Source organism: Hypanus sabinus, chromosome 3, assembly GCF_030144855.1.
Source record: "Hypanus sabinus isolate sHypSab1 chromosome 3, sHypSab1.hap1, whole genome shotgun sequence".
Lineage (NCBI taxonomy): Eukaryota > Metazoa > Chordata > Chondrichthyes > Myliobatiformes > Dasyatidae > Hypanus > Hypanus sabinus.
This window is the reverse complement of record NC_082708.1, coordinates 1,942,704-1,955,391: the sequence shown is the minus strand read 5'-3', so window position 1 is coordinate 1,955,391 and position 12,688 is coordinate 1,942,704. Positions and strand designations below refer to the sequence as shown.

Genomic DNA, 12,688 nt, shown 5'->3' with positions numbered 1-12,688 from the left:
AATGTTATGGTGAGGTTGTATAAGACATTGGTGAGGCCGAATTTGGAGTACTGTGTGCAGTTTTGGTCACCAAATTACAGGAAGGATATTAATAAGGTTGAAAGAGTGCAGAGAAGGTTTACAAGGATGTTGCCAGGACTTGAGAAACTAAGTTACAGAGAAAAATTGAATAGGTTAGGACTTTATTCCCTGGACCGTAGAAGAATGAGGGGAGATATGATAGAGGTATATAAAATTATGTTGGGTATAGTTAGAGTATAGATAGCAAGTGGGCTTTTTCCACTGAGACTAGGGGGAAAAAAAAGAGGACATGAGTTAAGAGTGAAGGAGGAAAAGTTTAATGGGAACATTGGGAGGGGGCTTCTTCACATGGAGAGTGGTGGGCGTGTGGAATGAGCTGCCAGATGAAGTGGTAAATGCGGGCTCATTTTTAACATTTAAGAAAAACCTGGACAGTTACATGGACGAAAGGTGTATGGAGGGATATGGGCCAGGTGCAGGTCAGTGGAAATAGGCAGAAAAATGGTTTGGCACAGCCAGGAAGGGCCAAAAGGCCTATTTCTGTGCCGTAATGTTCTATGATTCAGAGATGGCCACAACATCATACCTGGCAATCTGTAACATTGCAACAAGATCATCCACCTTATTTCTTATACTACGCACATTTAGATACAACACCCTGAATACCGTATTTGCTGTCCTTTCTGACTCTGCATCCCTAATGATTTGATACTCAGCCTGTTGGCTGCATGCTATCTTTACTTTTTTACCATTTGTCATATCCTGCGTCCCTTCACTCAGGTTCCCACCACCCAACCCCATACCCCAGCCAAGTTAGTTTAAACCCTCCTCAACAGCTCTAACAACTCTGCCCGTGAGAATATTGGTTCCCCTAGGGTTCAGGTGTAACCTGTCACTTTTGAACATTTCATATCTCCCCCAGAAAAGATCCCAATTATCCAAGAACCTGAAGCCCTACCCCCTGCACCAGCTTCTCAGCCATGCATTTATCTGCCAAATCATCCTGTTTCTACCCTCACTGGCGAGTGGCACAGGCAGCAATCCAGAAATTACTTCCCGGGAAGTCCTGCTCCTCAGCTTTCTACCTGGCTCTCTAAATTCTCTTTGCAGGACCTCATTGCTTTTCCTTCCTACATCATTGGTACCAATATGTACCAAGACATCTGGCTGCTGATCTTCCCTCTCCAAAATGTTGTGGATGTGATCTGAGACATCCCTGTCCTTGGCACCAGGGAGGCAGCATACCATCTGGCTGTCCCTTTCACCTCAACAAAATCTCCTGTCTGTTCCCCTCACTATTGAGTCCCCTAACACTATTGCTCTCTTCATCTCTCTCTTTCCCTTCTGCACCACAGTCCCAAGCTCTGTGCCTGTAAACTGGTTGCCATGGCATTCTCCTGGGTAGTCATCCCCAACAAAGTATCCAAAACGGTATACTTGTTTTCAAGGGGAATGGCCACGGGGTGCTCTGCTCTAACTGCCTATTCACACTTCCATTTCTCCTGACAGTCATGCAGGTACTCGCCTCCTGCAACTTCAGGGTGACTACTTCCCTGTAATTGGATCGATGGTCTCCTCACTCTCCCGTACAGGCCAGTCATCCAGTTGCTGCTCCAGATCCCTTCAAGGAGCTGCAGCCAGATGCACTTCACGCAGATGTAGTTCCCCAGTGACTTTGGGTCTCCCAATTCTCCAACATCTGGCACCAAGAACACACCACAGCTATTTACATGCTACAGTAAGAGAAGAAAAAAAGCAAAAAGGAAACCTTAACAGACGCTTTACACAGAGCTGACGCCTCTTCCTAGCTGAAGCTACCTTTGAGCCAAAGCCTGTCACTAATGCAGGAGAATGGGAATCCTGTAGACAGCATGGACTCTTTTTATTCAGGGGAAGGTTGGCTCTCTGAATGTGTTGAATCTTTATGATGTAAGCAATGAACTGATGATTCGGGGTGGGTGATACCATTCTTTAATTGTCACATTACCTAACATGTCCACACCAGTCAAATAACTTCTGTATAAATATATCTTTATTACTTATTCAAAGTTTTATTTTGATGAGCTGTTGGCACCGAGCAACTGGTCTTCAGAGAAGGCTGACAATGTGAACCCGCCTCTGGGCACACACCAGGGGGTCCATCTTCGATCCAAGGCAGAGGTAAGTGATGAGGTTGTTGTCTGTCAGGTCCACTGCCTCGCTTTCTACTCCCAGGTAAACAGGGCACTCATACTGTGGGTGAGGTGAAGGGCTGCCTGATGTCTCTGTTGCTATTTCAGCTGTGAACAACACCATTGGCATGCTGCACGGTTTGTCAGAGAACGTGTCTTGCAGTAGACCCAACCTGTTATCCCACAGGGCTCCGTGCAACTGGAGCCCAGTTATGTAGACGCCATTCCCTGGAGGACTGGTGGGAGGGAGGAAGATGCTCAGCACCTGGAAGATAGAAAAAATTGGTTTAAATGTTCAATTCCTAGCTTAGGAGCTATGGGGAGGAATTGGAAGGAACCCTATCTGCACAGTAATATAGCAGTTAACATGACGTTATTACAGCTTGGGTTGGCGACACAAATAGAGAAAGCTTGTAGACAGTGCATAAGGGAGGATAGGCAGGTGACAGAGAAGGGACGCAATCAGACCGAAGGTTTGAGATATGTCTATTTTAACGCAAGTGAGTGTTGTGAACAAAGCGGAGCGGATGAGCTCAGAGTGTGGATCAGTACTTGGAGCTATGATGCGGTGGCCATTACAGAGACTTGGATGGCTCAGGGACAGGATTGGTTACTTCAAGTGCCGGGTTTTAGATGTTTCAGGAAGGACAGGGAGGGAGGCAAAAGAGGTGAGGGCGTGGCACTGTTGATCAGAGATAGTGTCACAGCTGCAGAAAAGGTGAACGCCATGGAGAGATTGTCTACGGAGTCTCTGTGGGTGGAGTTTAGGAACAGGAAGGGGTCAATAACTTTACTGGGTGTTTTTTATAGGCTGCCCAATAGTAACAGGGATATTGAGAAGCAGATAAGGAAACAGATCCTGGAAAGGTGTACTAATAAGAGTTGTCATGATGGGAGATTTTAATTTCCCAAATATCAATTGGCATCTCCCTAGAGCAAGGGGTTTAGATGGGGTGGAGTTTATTTGGTGTGTTCAGGAAGGTTTCTTGACACAATATGTCGATAAGCCTACAAGAGGAGAGGCTGTACTTGATCTGGTATTGGGAAATGAACCTGGTCAGGTGTCAGGTCTCTCAGTGGGAGAACATTTTGGAGATAATGATCATAATTCTATCACCTTTATAACAGCATTGGAGAGCGATAGGAACAAGCAAGTTAGAAAAGCATTTAATTGGAGTAAGGGGAACTATCAGGCAGGAAATTGGAAGCTTAAATTGAAAACAGATGTTCTCAGGGAAAAGTACGGAAGAAACGTAGCAAATGTTCAGGGGATATTTGTGTGGAGTTCTGCACAGGTATGTTCCAATGAGACAGGGAAGTTATGGTAGGGTACAGGAACTGTGGTGTACAAAGGCTGTAATAAATCTAGTCAAGAAGAAAAGAAAAGCTTCCAAAAGGTTCAGAAAACTAGGTAATGTTAGAGATCTAGAAGATTATAAGGCTAACAGGAAGGAGCTTAAGAGGGACATTAGAAGAGGCCATGAGAAGGCCTTGGCGGGCAGGATTAAGGAAAACCCCAAGGCATTCTACAAGTATGTGAAGAGCAAGAGGATAACACGTGCAAGAATAGGACCTATCAAGTGTGACAGTGGAAAACTGTGTATGGAACTGGAGGAAATAGCAGAGGTACTTAATGAATACTTTATTTCAGTATTCACTATGGAAAAGGATCTTAGTGATTGTAGTGATGACTCGCAACGGACTGAAAAGCTTGAGCATGTAGATATTAAGAAAGAGGATGTGCTGGAGCTTTTGGAATGCATCAAAATGGATAAGTCGCCGGGACCAGATGAGACGTACCCCAGGCTACTGTGGGAGGCAAGGGAGGAGATTGCTGAGCCTCTGGTGATGATCTTTGCATCATCAATGGGGATGGGAGAGGTTCTGGAGGATTGGAGGATTGCGGATGTTGTTCCTTTATTTAAGAAAGGGAGTAGAGATAGACCTGGAAATTATAGACCAGTGAGTCTTACCTCAGTGGCTGGTAAGTTGATGGAGAAGATCCTGAGAGGCAGGATTTGTGAACATTTGGAGAAGCATAATATGATTAGGAATAGTCAGCATGGCTTTGTCAAAGGCAGGTCGTGCCTTATGAGCCTGATTGAATTTTTTGAGGATGTGACTAAACACATTGATGAAGGTACAGCAGTAGATATAGTGTACATGGATTTTAGCAAGGCATTTGACAAGGTACCCCATGCAAGGCTTATTGCGAAAGTAAGGAGGCATGGGATCCAAGGGGACATTGCTTTGTGGATCCAGAACTGGCTTGCCCACAGAAGGCAAAGAGTGGTTGTAGATGGGTCATATTCTGCACGGAGGTCGGTCACCAGTGGAGTGCCTCAGGGATCTGTTCTGGGACCCTTACTCTTTGTGATTTTTATAAATGACCTGGATGAGGAAGTGGAGGGATGGGTTAGTAATGTGCTGATAACACCAAGGGTGGAAGTGTTGTGGATAGTGTGGGGGGCTGTCAGAGGTTACAGCGGGACATTGATAGGATGCAAAACTGGGCTGAGAAGTGGCAGATGGAGTTCCACCCAGATAAGTGTGAGGTGGTTCATGTTGGTAGGTCAAATATGATGGCAGAATATAGTATTAATGGTAAGATTCTTGACAGTGTGGAGGATCAGAGGGATCTTGGGGTCCAAGTCCATAGGACGCTCAAAGCAGCTGTACAGGTTGACTCTGTGGTTAAGAAGGTGTATGGTGTATTGGCCTTCATCAATCGTGGAATTGAATTTAGGAGCCGAGAGGTAATGTTGCAGCTATATAGGACCCTGGTCAGACCCCACTTGGAGTACTGTGTTCAGTTCTGGTCGCCTCATGACAGGAAGGATGTAGAAGCCATAGAAAGGGTGCAGAGGAGATTTACAAGGATGTTGCCTGGATTGGGAAGCATGCCTTATGAGAATAGGTTGAGTGAACTCAGCTTTTTCTGCTTGAAGTGACGGAGGATGAGAGGTGACCTGATAGAGGTGTATAAGATGATGAGAGGTATTGATTGTGTGGATAGTCAGAGGCTTTTTCCCAGGGCTGAAATGGTTGCCACAAGAGGACACAGGTTTAAGGTGCTGGGAAGTAGGTACAGAGGAGATGTCTCTGTAGATGTCTCACTCAGAGAGTGGTGAGTGTGTGGACTGGGCTGCCGGCAATGGTGGTGGAGGTGGATACGATAGGGTCTTTCAAGAGACGTTTGGATGGGTACATGGAGCTTAGAAAAATAGAGGGCTATGGGAAAGCCTAGTAATTTCTAAGGTAGGGACATGTTCGGCACAACTTTTTGGGCCGAAGGGCCTGTATTGTACTGTAGGCTTTCTATGTTTCCATAAGGCCAGAATTAGGCCATTTGGCCCATCGAGTCTGCGCCACCATTCCATTATTATGCCTCTCAAGCCCAATCTGCTTTCCCACCATAACCTTTGATGTCCTGACAAATCAAGCTCTGCTTTAAATATGCCCAAAGATTTGACCTCCACAGCTGTCTGTGGCAGTGAATTCTACAAATTCACCTCTCTTTGACTGAAGGAAATTCCTTCTCATTTGTGTTCGAAGGCTGAGTAATAGTCAGATAAAGCAAGATCAATTACTTTTCACTGGAGGGTGGTGGCAGTCAAGAGAGTTGTCTGGTGCTCCTGGAGGATGTGGGAGACCAGGGAAACTGCTCACGTCTCTGGTGACTGCACCTGTGTCCAGGTGCAACTCCTCACTGACCACAGGAACTAAAGATGTACCCAGCCATGAACACTGGCAATTTAAGAGATGATTAGAGAGGCAAATGAATGTAAGTTTCAGAATACAGACTTCATATAGGAAGAAGGGATTAGTTTAGTTGACTATCTGATTACTTATTTATTTGGATCGGCAAACATGAAGGGACGAATGGCCTGTTGTGCTGTTTTATATCCCATTTTCTGTCTGTGTTTTGAGTCTCCTGTGAATGCAGCTCTGAACCCCATCCTTCCCTGCTGTGCACAGAGCTGCCTGCTGCTGCTCTCCTCTGCCAGGCTATACTGCACGAATCCAGAACAAAATCCTTGTGCATAGGAACAGAATTAGGGCTATTTTGATGATCGAGTCTTACCATATAACCATATAACAACTACAGCATGGAAACAGGCCATCTCAGCCCTTCTAGTCTGTGCTGACGCTTACACTCACCTATTCCCACTGACCCGCACTCAGCCCATAACCCTCCATTCCTTTCCTGTCCATATACCCATCCAATTTTACTTTAAATGACAATACCGAACCTACCTCGACCACTTCTACTGGAAGCTCATTCCACAGCTATCACTCTCCAAGTAAAGAAATTCCCAATCGTGTTACCCTTAAACTTTTGCCCCCTAACTCTCAACTCATGTCCTCTTGTTTGAATCTCCCCTTCTCTCAATGGAAGAAGCCTATCCATGTCAACTCTATCTATCCCCCTCATAATTTTAAATACCTCTATCAAGTCCCCCCTCAACCTTCTACGCTCCAAAGAATAAAGACCTAACTTGTTCAACCTTTCCCTGTAACTTAGGTGCTGAAACCCAGGTAACATTCTAGTAAATCTTCTCTGTACTCTATTTTGTTGACATCTTTCCTATAATTCAGTGACCAGAACTGCACTCAATACTCCAAATTCGGCCTTACCAATGCCTTGTACAATTTTAACATTACATCCCAATTCCTATACTCAATGCTTTGATTTATAAAGGCCAGCATACCAAAAGTTTTCTTCACCACCCTATCCTCATGAGATTCCATCTTCAGGGAACTATGCACTATTATTCCTAGATCACTCTGTTCTACTGCATTCTTCAATGCCCTACCATTTACCATGTATGTCCTATTTGGATTATTCCTACCAAAATAACCATATAACCATATAACAATCACAGCACGGAAACAGGCCATCTTGGCCCTCCTAGTCCGTGCCGAACCCTTAATCTCACTTAGTCCCACCTACCCGCACTCAGCCCATAACCCTCCACTCCTTTCCTGTCCATATACCTATCCAATTTTACCTTAAATGACACAACTGAACTGGCCTCTACTACTTCTACAGGAAGCTCATTCCACACAGCTATCACTCTTTGAGTAAAGAAATACCCCCTCGTGTTTCCCTTAAACTTCTGCCCCCTAACTCTCAAATCATGTCCTCTAGTTTGAATCTCCCCTACTCTCAATGGAAACAGCCTGTTCACGTCAACTCTATCTATCCCTCTCAAAATTTTAAATACCTCGATCAAATCCCCCCTCAACCTTCTACGCTCCAATGAATAGAGACCTAACTTGTTCAACCTTTCTCTGTAACTTAATTGCTGAAACCCAGGTAACATCCTAGTAAATCGTCTCTGCACTCTCTCTAATTTATTGATATCTTTCCTATAATTCGGTGACCAGAACTGCACACAATATTCCAAATTTGGTCTTACCAATGCCTTGTACAACTTTAGCATTACAAAATGTAGCACCTCACACTTATCAGCATTAAACTCCATCTGCCATCGTTCAGCCCACTCTTCTAACTGGCCTAAATCTCTCTGCAAACTTTGAAAACCTACTTCATTATCCACAACGCCACCTATCTTAGTATCATCTACTAAGATAGATATATTATTAATGATAGTAATTAGTATCATTACTAATCCAATTTACCACCCCATCATCCAGATCATTAATGTATATGACAAACAACATTGGACCCAGTACAGATCCCTGAGGCACACCACTAGTCACCGGCCTCCAACCTGACAAACAGTTATCCACCACTACTCTCTGGCATCTCCCATCTAGCCACTGTTGAATCCATTTTACTACTTCAATATTAATACCTAACGACTGAACCTTCCTAACTAACCTTCTGTGCAGAACCTTGTCAAAGGCCTTACTGAAGTCCATATAGACAACATCCACTGCTTTATCCTCGTAACCTCTTCAAAAAATTCAATAAGGTTTGTCAAACATGACCTTCCACACACAAATCTATTCCTAATCAGACCCTGTCTATCGAGATAATTATATATACCATCTCTAAGAATACTTTCCATTAATTTACCCACCACTGACATCATACTGACAGGCCTATAGTTGCTAGATTTACTCTTAGAACCCTTTTTAAACAATGGAACAACGTGAGCAATACGCCAATCTTCCGGCACCATCCCCGTTTCTAATGACAATTGAAATATTTCTCTCAGAACCCCTGCTATTGCTACACTAACCCCCCTCAAGGTCCTAGGGCATATCCTGTCAGGACCTGGAGATTCCTTAAAAGTGCCAGTACTTCCTCCTCTTTAATTGTCATAGTTTCCATAACTTCCCTACTTGTTTCCCTTACCTTACACAATTCAATATCCTTCTCCTTAGTGAATACTGAAGAAAAGAAATTGTTCAAAATATTTCCCCATTTCTTTCGGCTCCACACATAGCTGTCCACTCTGATTCTCTAAGGGTCCAATTTTATCCCTCACTATCGTTTTGCTATCAATGTAACTGTAGAAACCCTTCGGATTTATTTTCACCTTACTTGCCAAAGCAACCTCGTATCTTCATTTAGCTTTTCTAATTTCTTTCTTAAGATTCTTCTTACATTCTTTATATTCCTTGAGCACCCATTTACTCCATGCTGCCTATATCTATTGTAGACATCCCTCTTTTTCTGAACCAAGTTTCTAATATCCCTTGAAAACCATGGCTCTCTCAAACTTTTAACCTTTCCTTTCAACCTAACAGGAACATAAAGATTCTGTACCCTCAAAATTTCCCCTTTAAATGACCTCCATTTCTCCATTACATCCTTCCCATAAAACAAATTGTCCCAATCCACTCCTAAGTCCTTTCGCATCTCCTCAAAGTTAGCCTTTCTCCAATCAAAAATCTCAACCCTGGGTCCAGTCCTATCCTTCTCCATAATTATATTGAAACTAATGGTATTGTGATCACTGGACCCGAAGTGCTCCCCAACACATACCTCCGTCACCTGAGCTATTTCATTCCCTAACAGAAGATCCAACACTGCCCCTTCTCTAGTTGGTTCCTCTATGTATTGCTGCAGAAAAACTATCCTGCACACATTTTACAAACTCCAAACCATCCATCCCTTTTACAGAATGGGCTTCTCAGTCTATGTGTGGAAAATTAAAATCTCCCACAATCACAACCTTGTGCTTACTACAAATATCTGCTATCTCCTTACAAATTTGCTCCTCCAATTCTCACTCCCCATTAGGTGGTCTACAATACTCTGCTATAAGTGTTACTACACCTTTCCCATTCCTCAATTCCACCCAAATAGTCTCCCTAAATGAGCCCTCTAATCTATCCTGCCAAAATACTTCTGTAATATTTTCTCGGACAAGCAATGCAACACCACCTCCTCTGGCCCCTCCGATTCTATCACACCTGAAGCAATGAAATCCAGGAATATTTAGTTGCCAATCACACCCGTCCTGCAACCATGTTTCACTAATAGCTACAACATCATATTTCCAGGTATCAATCCATGCTCTAAGCTCATCCACCTTTCTTACAATGCTCCTAGCATTAAAATAGATGCATTTAAGAAACTTTCCACCTCTTCCTCTCTGTTTATCCCTAACGATGCGATCAACTTTATTGTCTTTTTCTTCCTTCTCCCCTACATCTTCAGTCTGAGCGCTCCCCTTCTCTATCACCTGCCTATCCTCCCTCACACACTGTCTACTAGCTTTCTCTATTTGTGAACTAACCTCCTCTCTCCTAGTCTCTTCAATTTGATTCCCACCCCCCAAACATTCAAGTTTAAAGTCTCCCCAGCAGCCTTCGCAAATCTCCCCGCCGGGATACTGGTCCCCCTAGGATTCAAGTGTAACCCATCCTTTTTGTACAGGTCACACCTGCCCCAAAAGAGGTCCCAATGATCCAGAAACTTGAATCCCTGCCCCCTGCTCCAATCCCACAGCCACGCATTCATCCTCCACCTAATTCTATTCCTACTCTCACTGTCACGTGGCACAGGCAGTAATCCTGAGATTATTACCTTTGCGGTCCTTCTTCTCAACTCCCTTCCTAACTCCCTATATTCTCCTTTCAGGACCTCTTCCCTTTTCCTACCTATGTCATTAGTACCCACATGTACCACAACCTCTGGCTCCTCACCCTCCCACTTCAGGATATCTTGGACGCGATCAGAAACATCCTGAACCCTGGCACCAGGGAGGCAAACTACCATCCGGGTCTCCTGATCACTTCCACAGAATCGCCTATCTGACCCCCTAACTATCGAGTCCCCTATTACTACTGCCTTCCTCTTCCTTTCCCTACCCTTCTGAGCCACAGAGCCAGACTCTGTGCCAGAGGCACAGCCACTGTCGCTTCCCCCAGGTAGGCTGTCCCCCCCAACAGTACTCAAACAGGAGTACTTATTGTCAAGGGGTACAGCCACTGGGGTACTCTCTAGTACCTGACTCTTCCCCTTCCCCTTCCTGACCGTGACCCACCTGTCTGCCTCCCGTGGCCCTGGTGTGACCACCTGCCTGTAACTCCTCTCTATCAACTCCTCACTCTCCCTGACCAGACGAAGGTCATCGAGCTGCAACCCCAGTTCCCTAACATGGTCCCTTATGAACTGCAGCTCCACACACCTTCCGGGAGGCTAGGAGACTCCAGGACCTCCCACATCCGACACCGAGAACAACAAGCTGCCCTCACACTCACACTTCCCCTTTCCTCAAATAACAGGAAAAACTGAAACCTAAACCTACCTTGCCTCGCCCGCTTCTGCCTAAGCCCGATGAGCCCAAGCCTTCACTCCGCTGCCCGCTGTTTAAGACCTTTTGAAATCTTCCCCGCTTCACTGCCTGCGCAGTTCCGCCTCTCTTAACTCCGATGAGAATAAGAAAGATTCTGGATGACTCCTGTTCTGATCCTCCGACTTCCTTCTCCAAATGAAAAATCTTCTCTGCCATTCTATCATTGGGTACACTTAAAGCAAAGATTGATATGTTCTTGAATAATCAATCAAGGTTGAGAGAAATAATAAATCAGCCAGGAAGGACCAGCGGAACAGACTCCATGTCTGAATAGTTTAACTCAGCTCCTTTGGGTGATGGTAAGTAGAAATGAGTCAGCTCTGGAGGGAGGGTTTATTGGCAGTGGATGGTGCCGGGGTCAGATCGCGATACCCACCTGTGCGCGGACACAATAGGTGTCGAGGGCGCGCTGTTCCTCGCGGGCGCGCTGCTGCAGGATTGAGAAGAGGAAGGCCCGCGGCCGGCAGAAGGCAGACAGGTTGTAGGCGGCGGGCACGGGGCCGTGCAGGTACTCGTCGAGCAGGCGGACCGTGGACTCCACGTACCGCAGCCAGAGCGGGAGCGGGAGCGGGAGCGGGGCACGGGTGCGCGCTCCTGGCCACCAGGTGCAGGGAACGCGACCCTCCTCCAGCGCCTCATACAGCTGCCGGGTGCCCGCGCTACAGACGCGCGCTCCCTCCAGCTCTTCCAGGGCGCGACTCAGCGCGCACACGCTGCGACAGAGTCGCATCTGGAGGCAACGCCACTCCTGCAGCAGGAAGCGCCGGAGCGGCTGCGAGTCCCCCGTCTCCCGTCGGGCCCGCGCCGGGACGCTCAGCCTCAGGAGCCCAGACAGGCAGACGTCTCGCAGACGCTCGACCCCGCTCGTGCCCACGCCGTGGCTCGCCGCCGGCGCCTGCCACCGGACCGACATGTCGGCGGCGCGCCCCTCCAGCAGCCGCCGCTCGAAGCCGCTGCCGATCCCGACCGCCGCCGTCTCCGTGCGGTGCGGCATCTGCGCAATGTCCGCCAGTGTCAGCTCGCCTGCGGAAGAGAGAGAGCTTGGTCCCACGGTCACTCCATCACCCAAGGGTTTCTCTGCCCCCAGGCCTTGTGGCAATACCCACTTTGGGGCAAACACTGTTCACTGAGGGCCGGGTATCCACCATAGTGAGAGTGGAGGGTGATGAGTTGGGGTTGGTGAAGGGGAGAGTGATGGGTGTGGGGAGAGTGATGGGTGTGGGGAGAGTGATGGGTGTGGGGAGAGTGATGGGTGTGGGGAGAGTGATGGGTGTGGGGAGAGTGTTGGGTGTGGGGAGGGTGTTGGGTGTGGGAGAGTGATGGGTGTGGGGAGGGTGTTGGGTGTGGGGAGAGTGATGGGTGTGGGGAGAGTGATGGGTGTGGGGAGAGTGATGCGGTGTGGGGAGAGTGATGGGTGTGGGGAGAGTGATGGTGTGGGGATAGTGTTGGGTGTGGGGAGAGTGATGGGTGTGGGGAGAGTGTTGGGTGTGGGGAGAGTGATGGGTGTGGGAGAGTGTTGGGTGTGGGGAGGGTGTTGGGTGTGGGGAGAGTGTTGGGTGTGGGGAGAGTGATGGGTGTGGGGAGAGTGATGGGTGTGGGGAGAGTGTTGGGTGTGGGGAGGGTGTTGGGTGTGGGGAGAGTGTTGGGTGTGGGGAGAGTGATGGGTGTGGGGAGAGTGTTGGGTGTGGGGAGGGTGTTGGGTGTGGGGAGAGTGAT

At 47.0% G+C, this 12,688-nt stretch overlaps 1 protein-coding gene across 1 annotated transcript; it reads right to left on the bottom strand.

The window, feature by feature from the left end:
• Positions 1–1,348: 1,348 nt before the first annotated feature.
• Positions 1,349–12,130, bottom strand: LOC132390968 (dynein heavy chain domain-containing protein 1). The gene is made up of 2 exons (XM_059963516.1): positions 11,349–12,130; positions 1,349–2,457 (listed from the first exon to the last, which is right to left on the bottom strand). The coding sequence occupies exons 1-2, from the start codon at positions 11,964–11,966 to the stop codon at positions 2,110–2,112; spliced, it is 966 nt and encodes a 321-aa protein (XP_059819499.1). The 5' UTR covers positions 11,967–12,130; the 3' UTR covers positions 1,349–2,109.
• Positions 12,131–12,688: the final 558 nt, after the last annotated feature.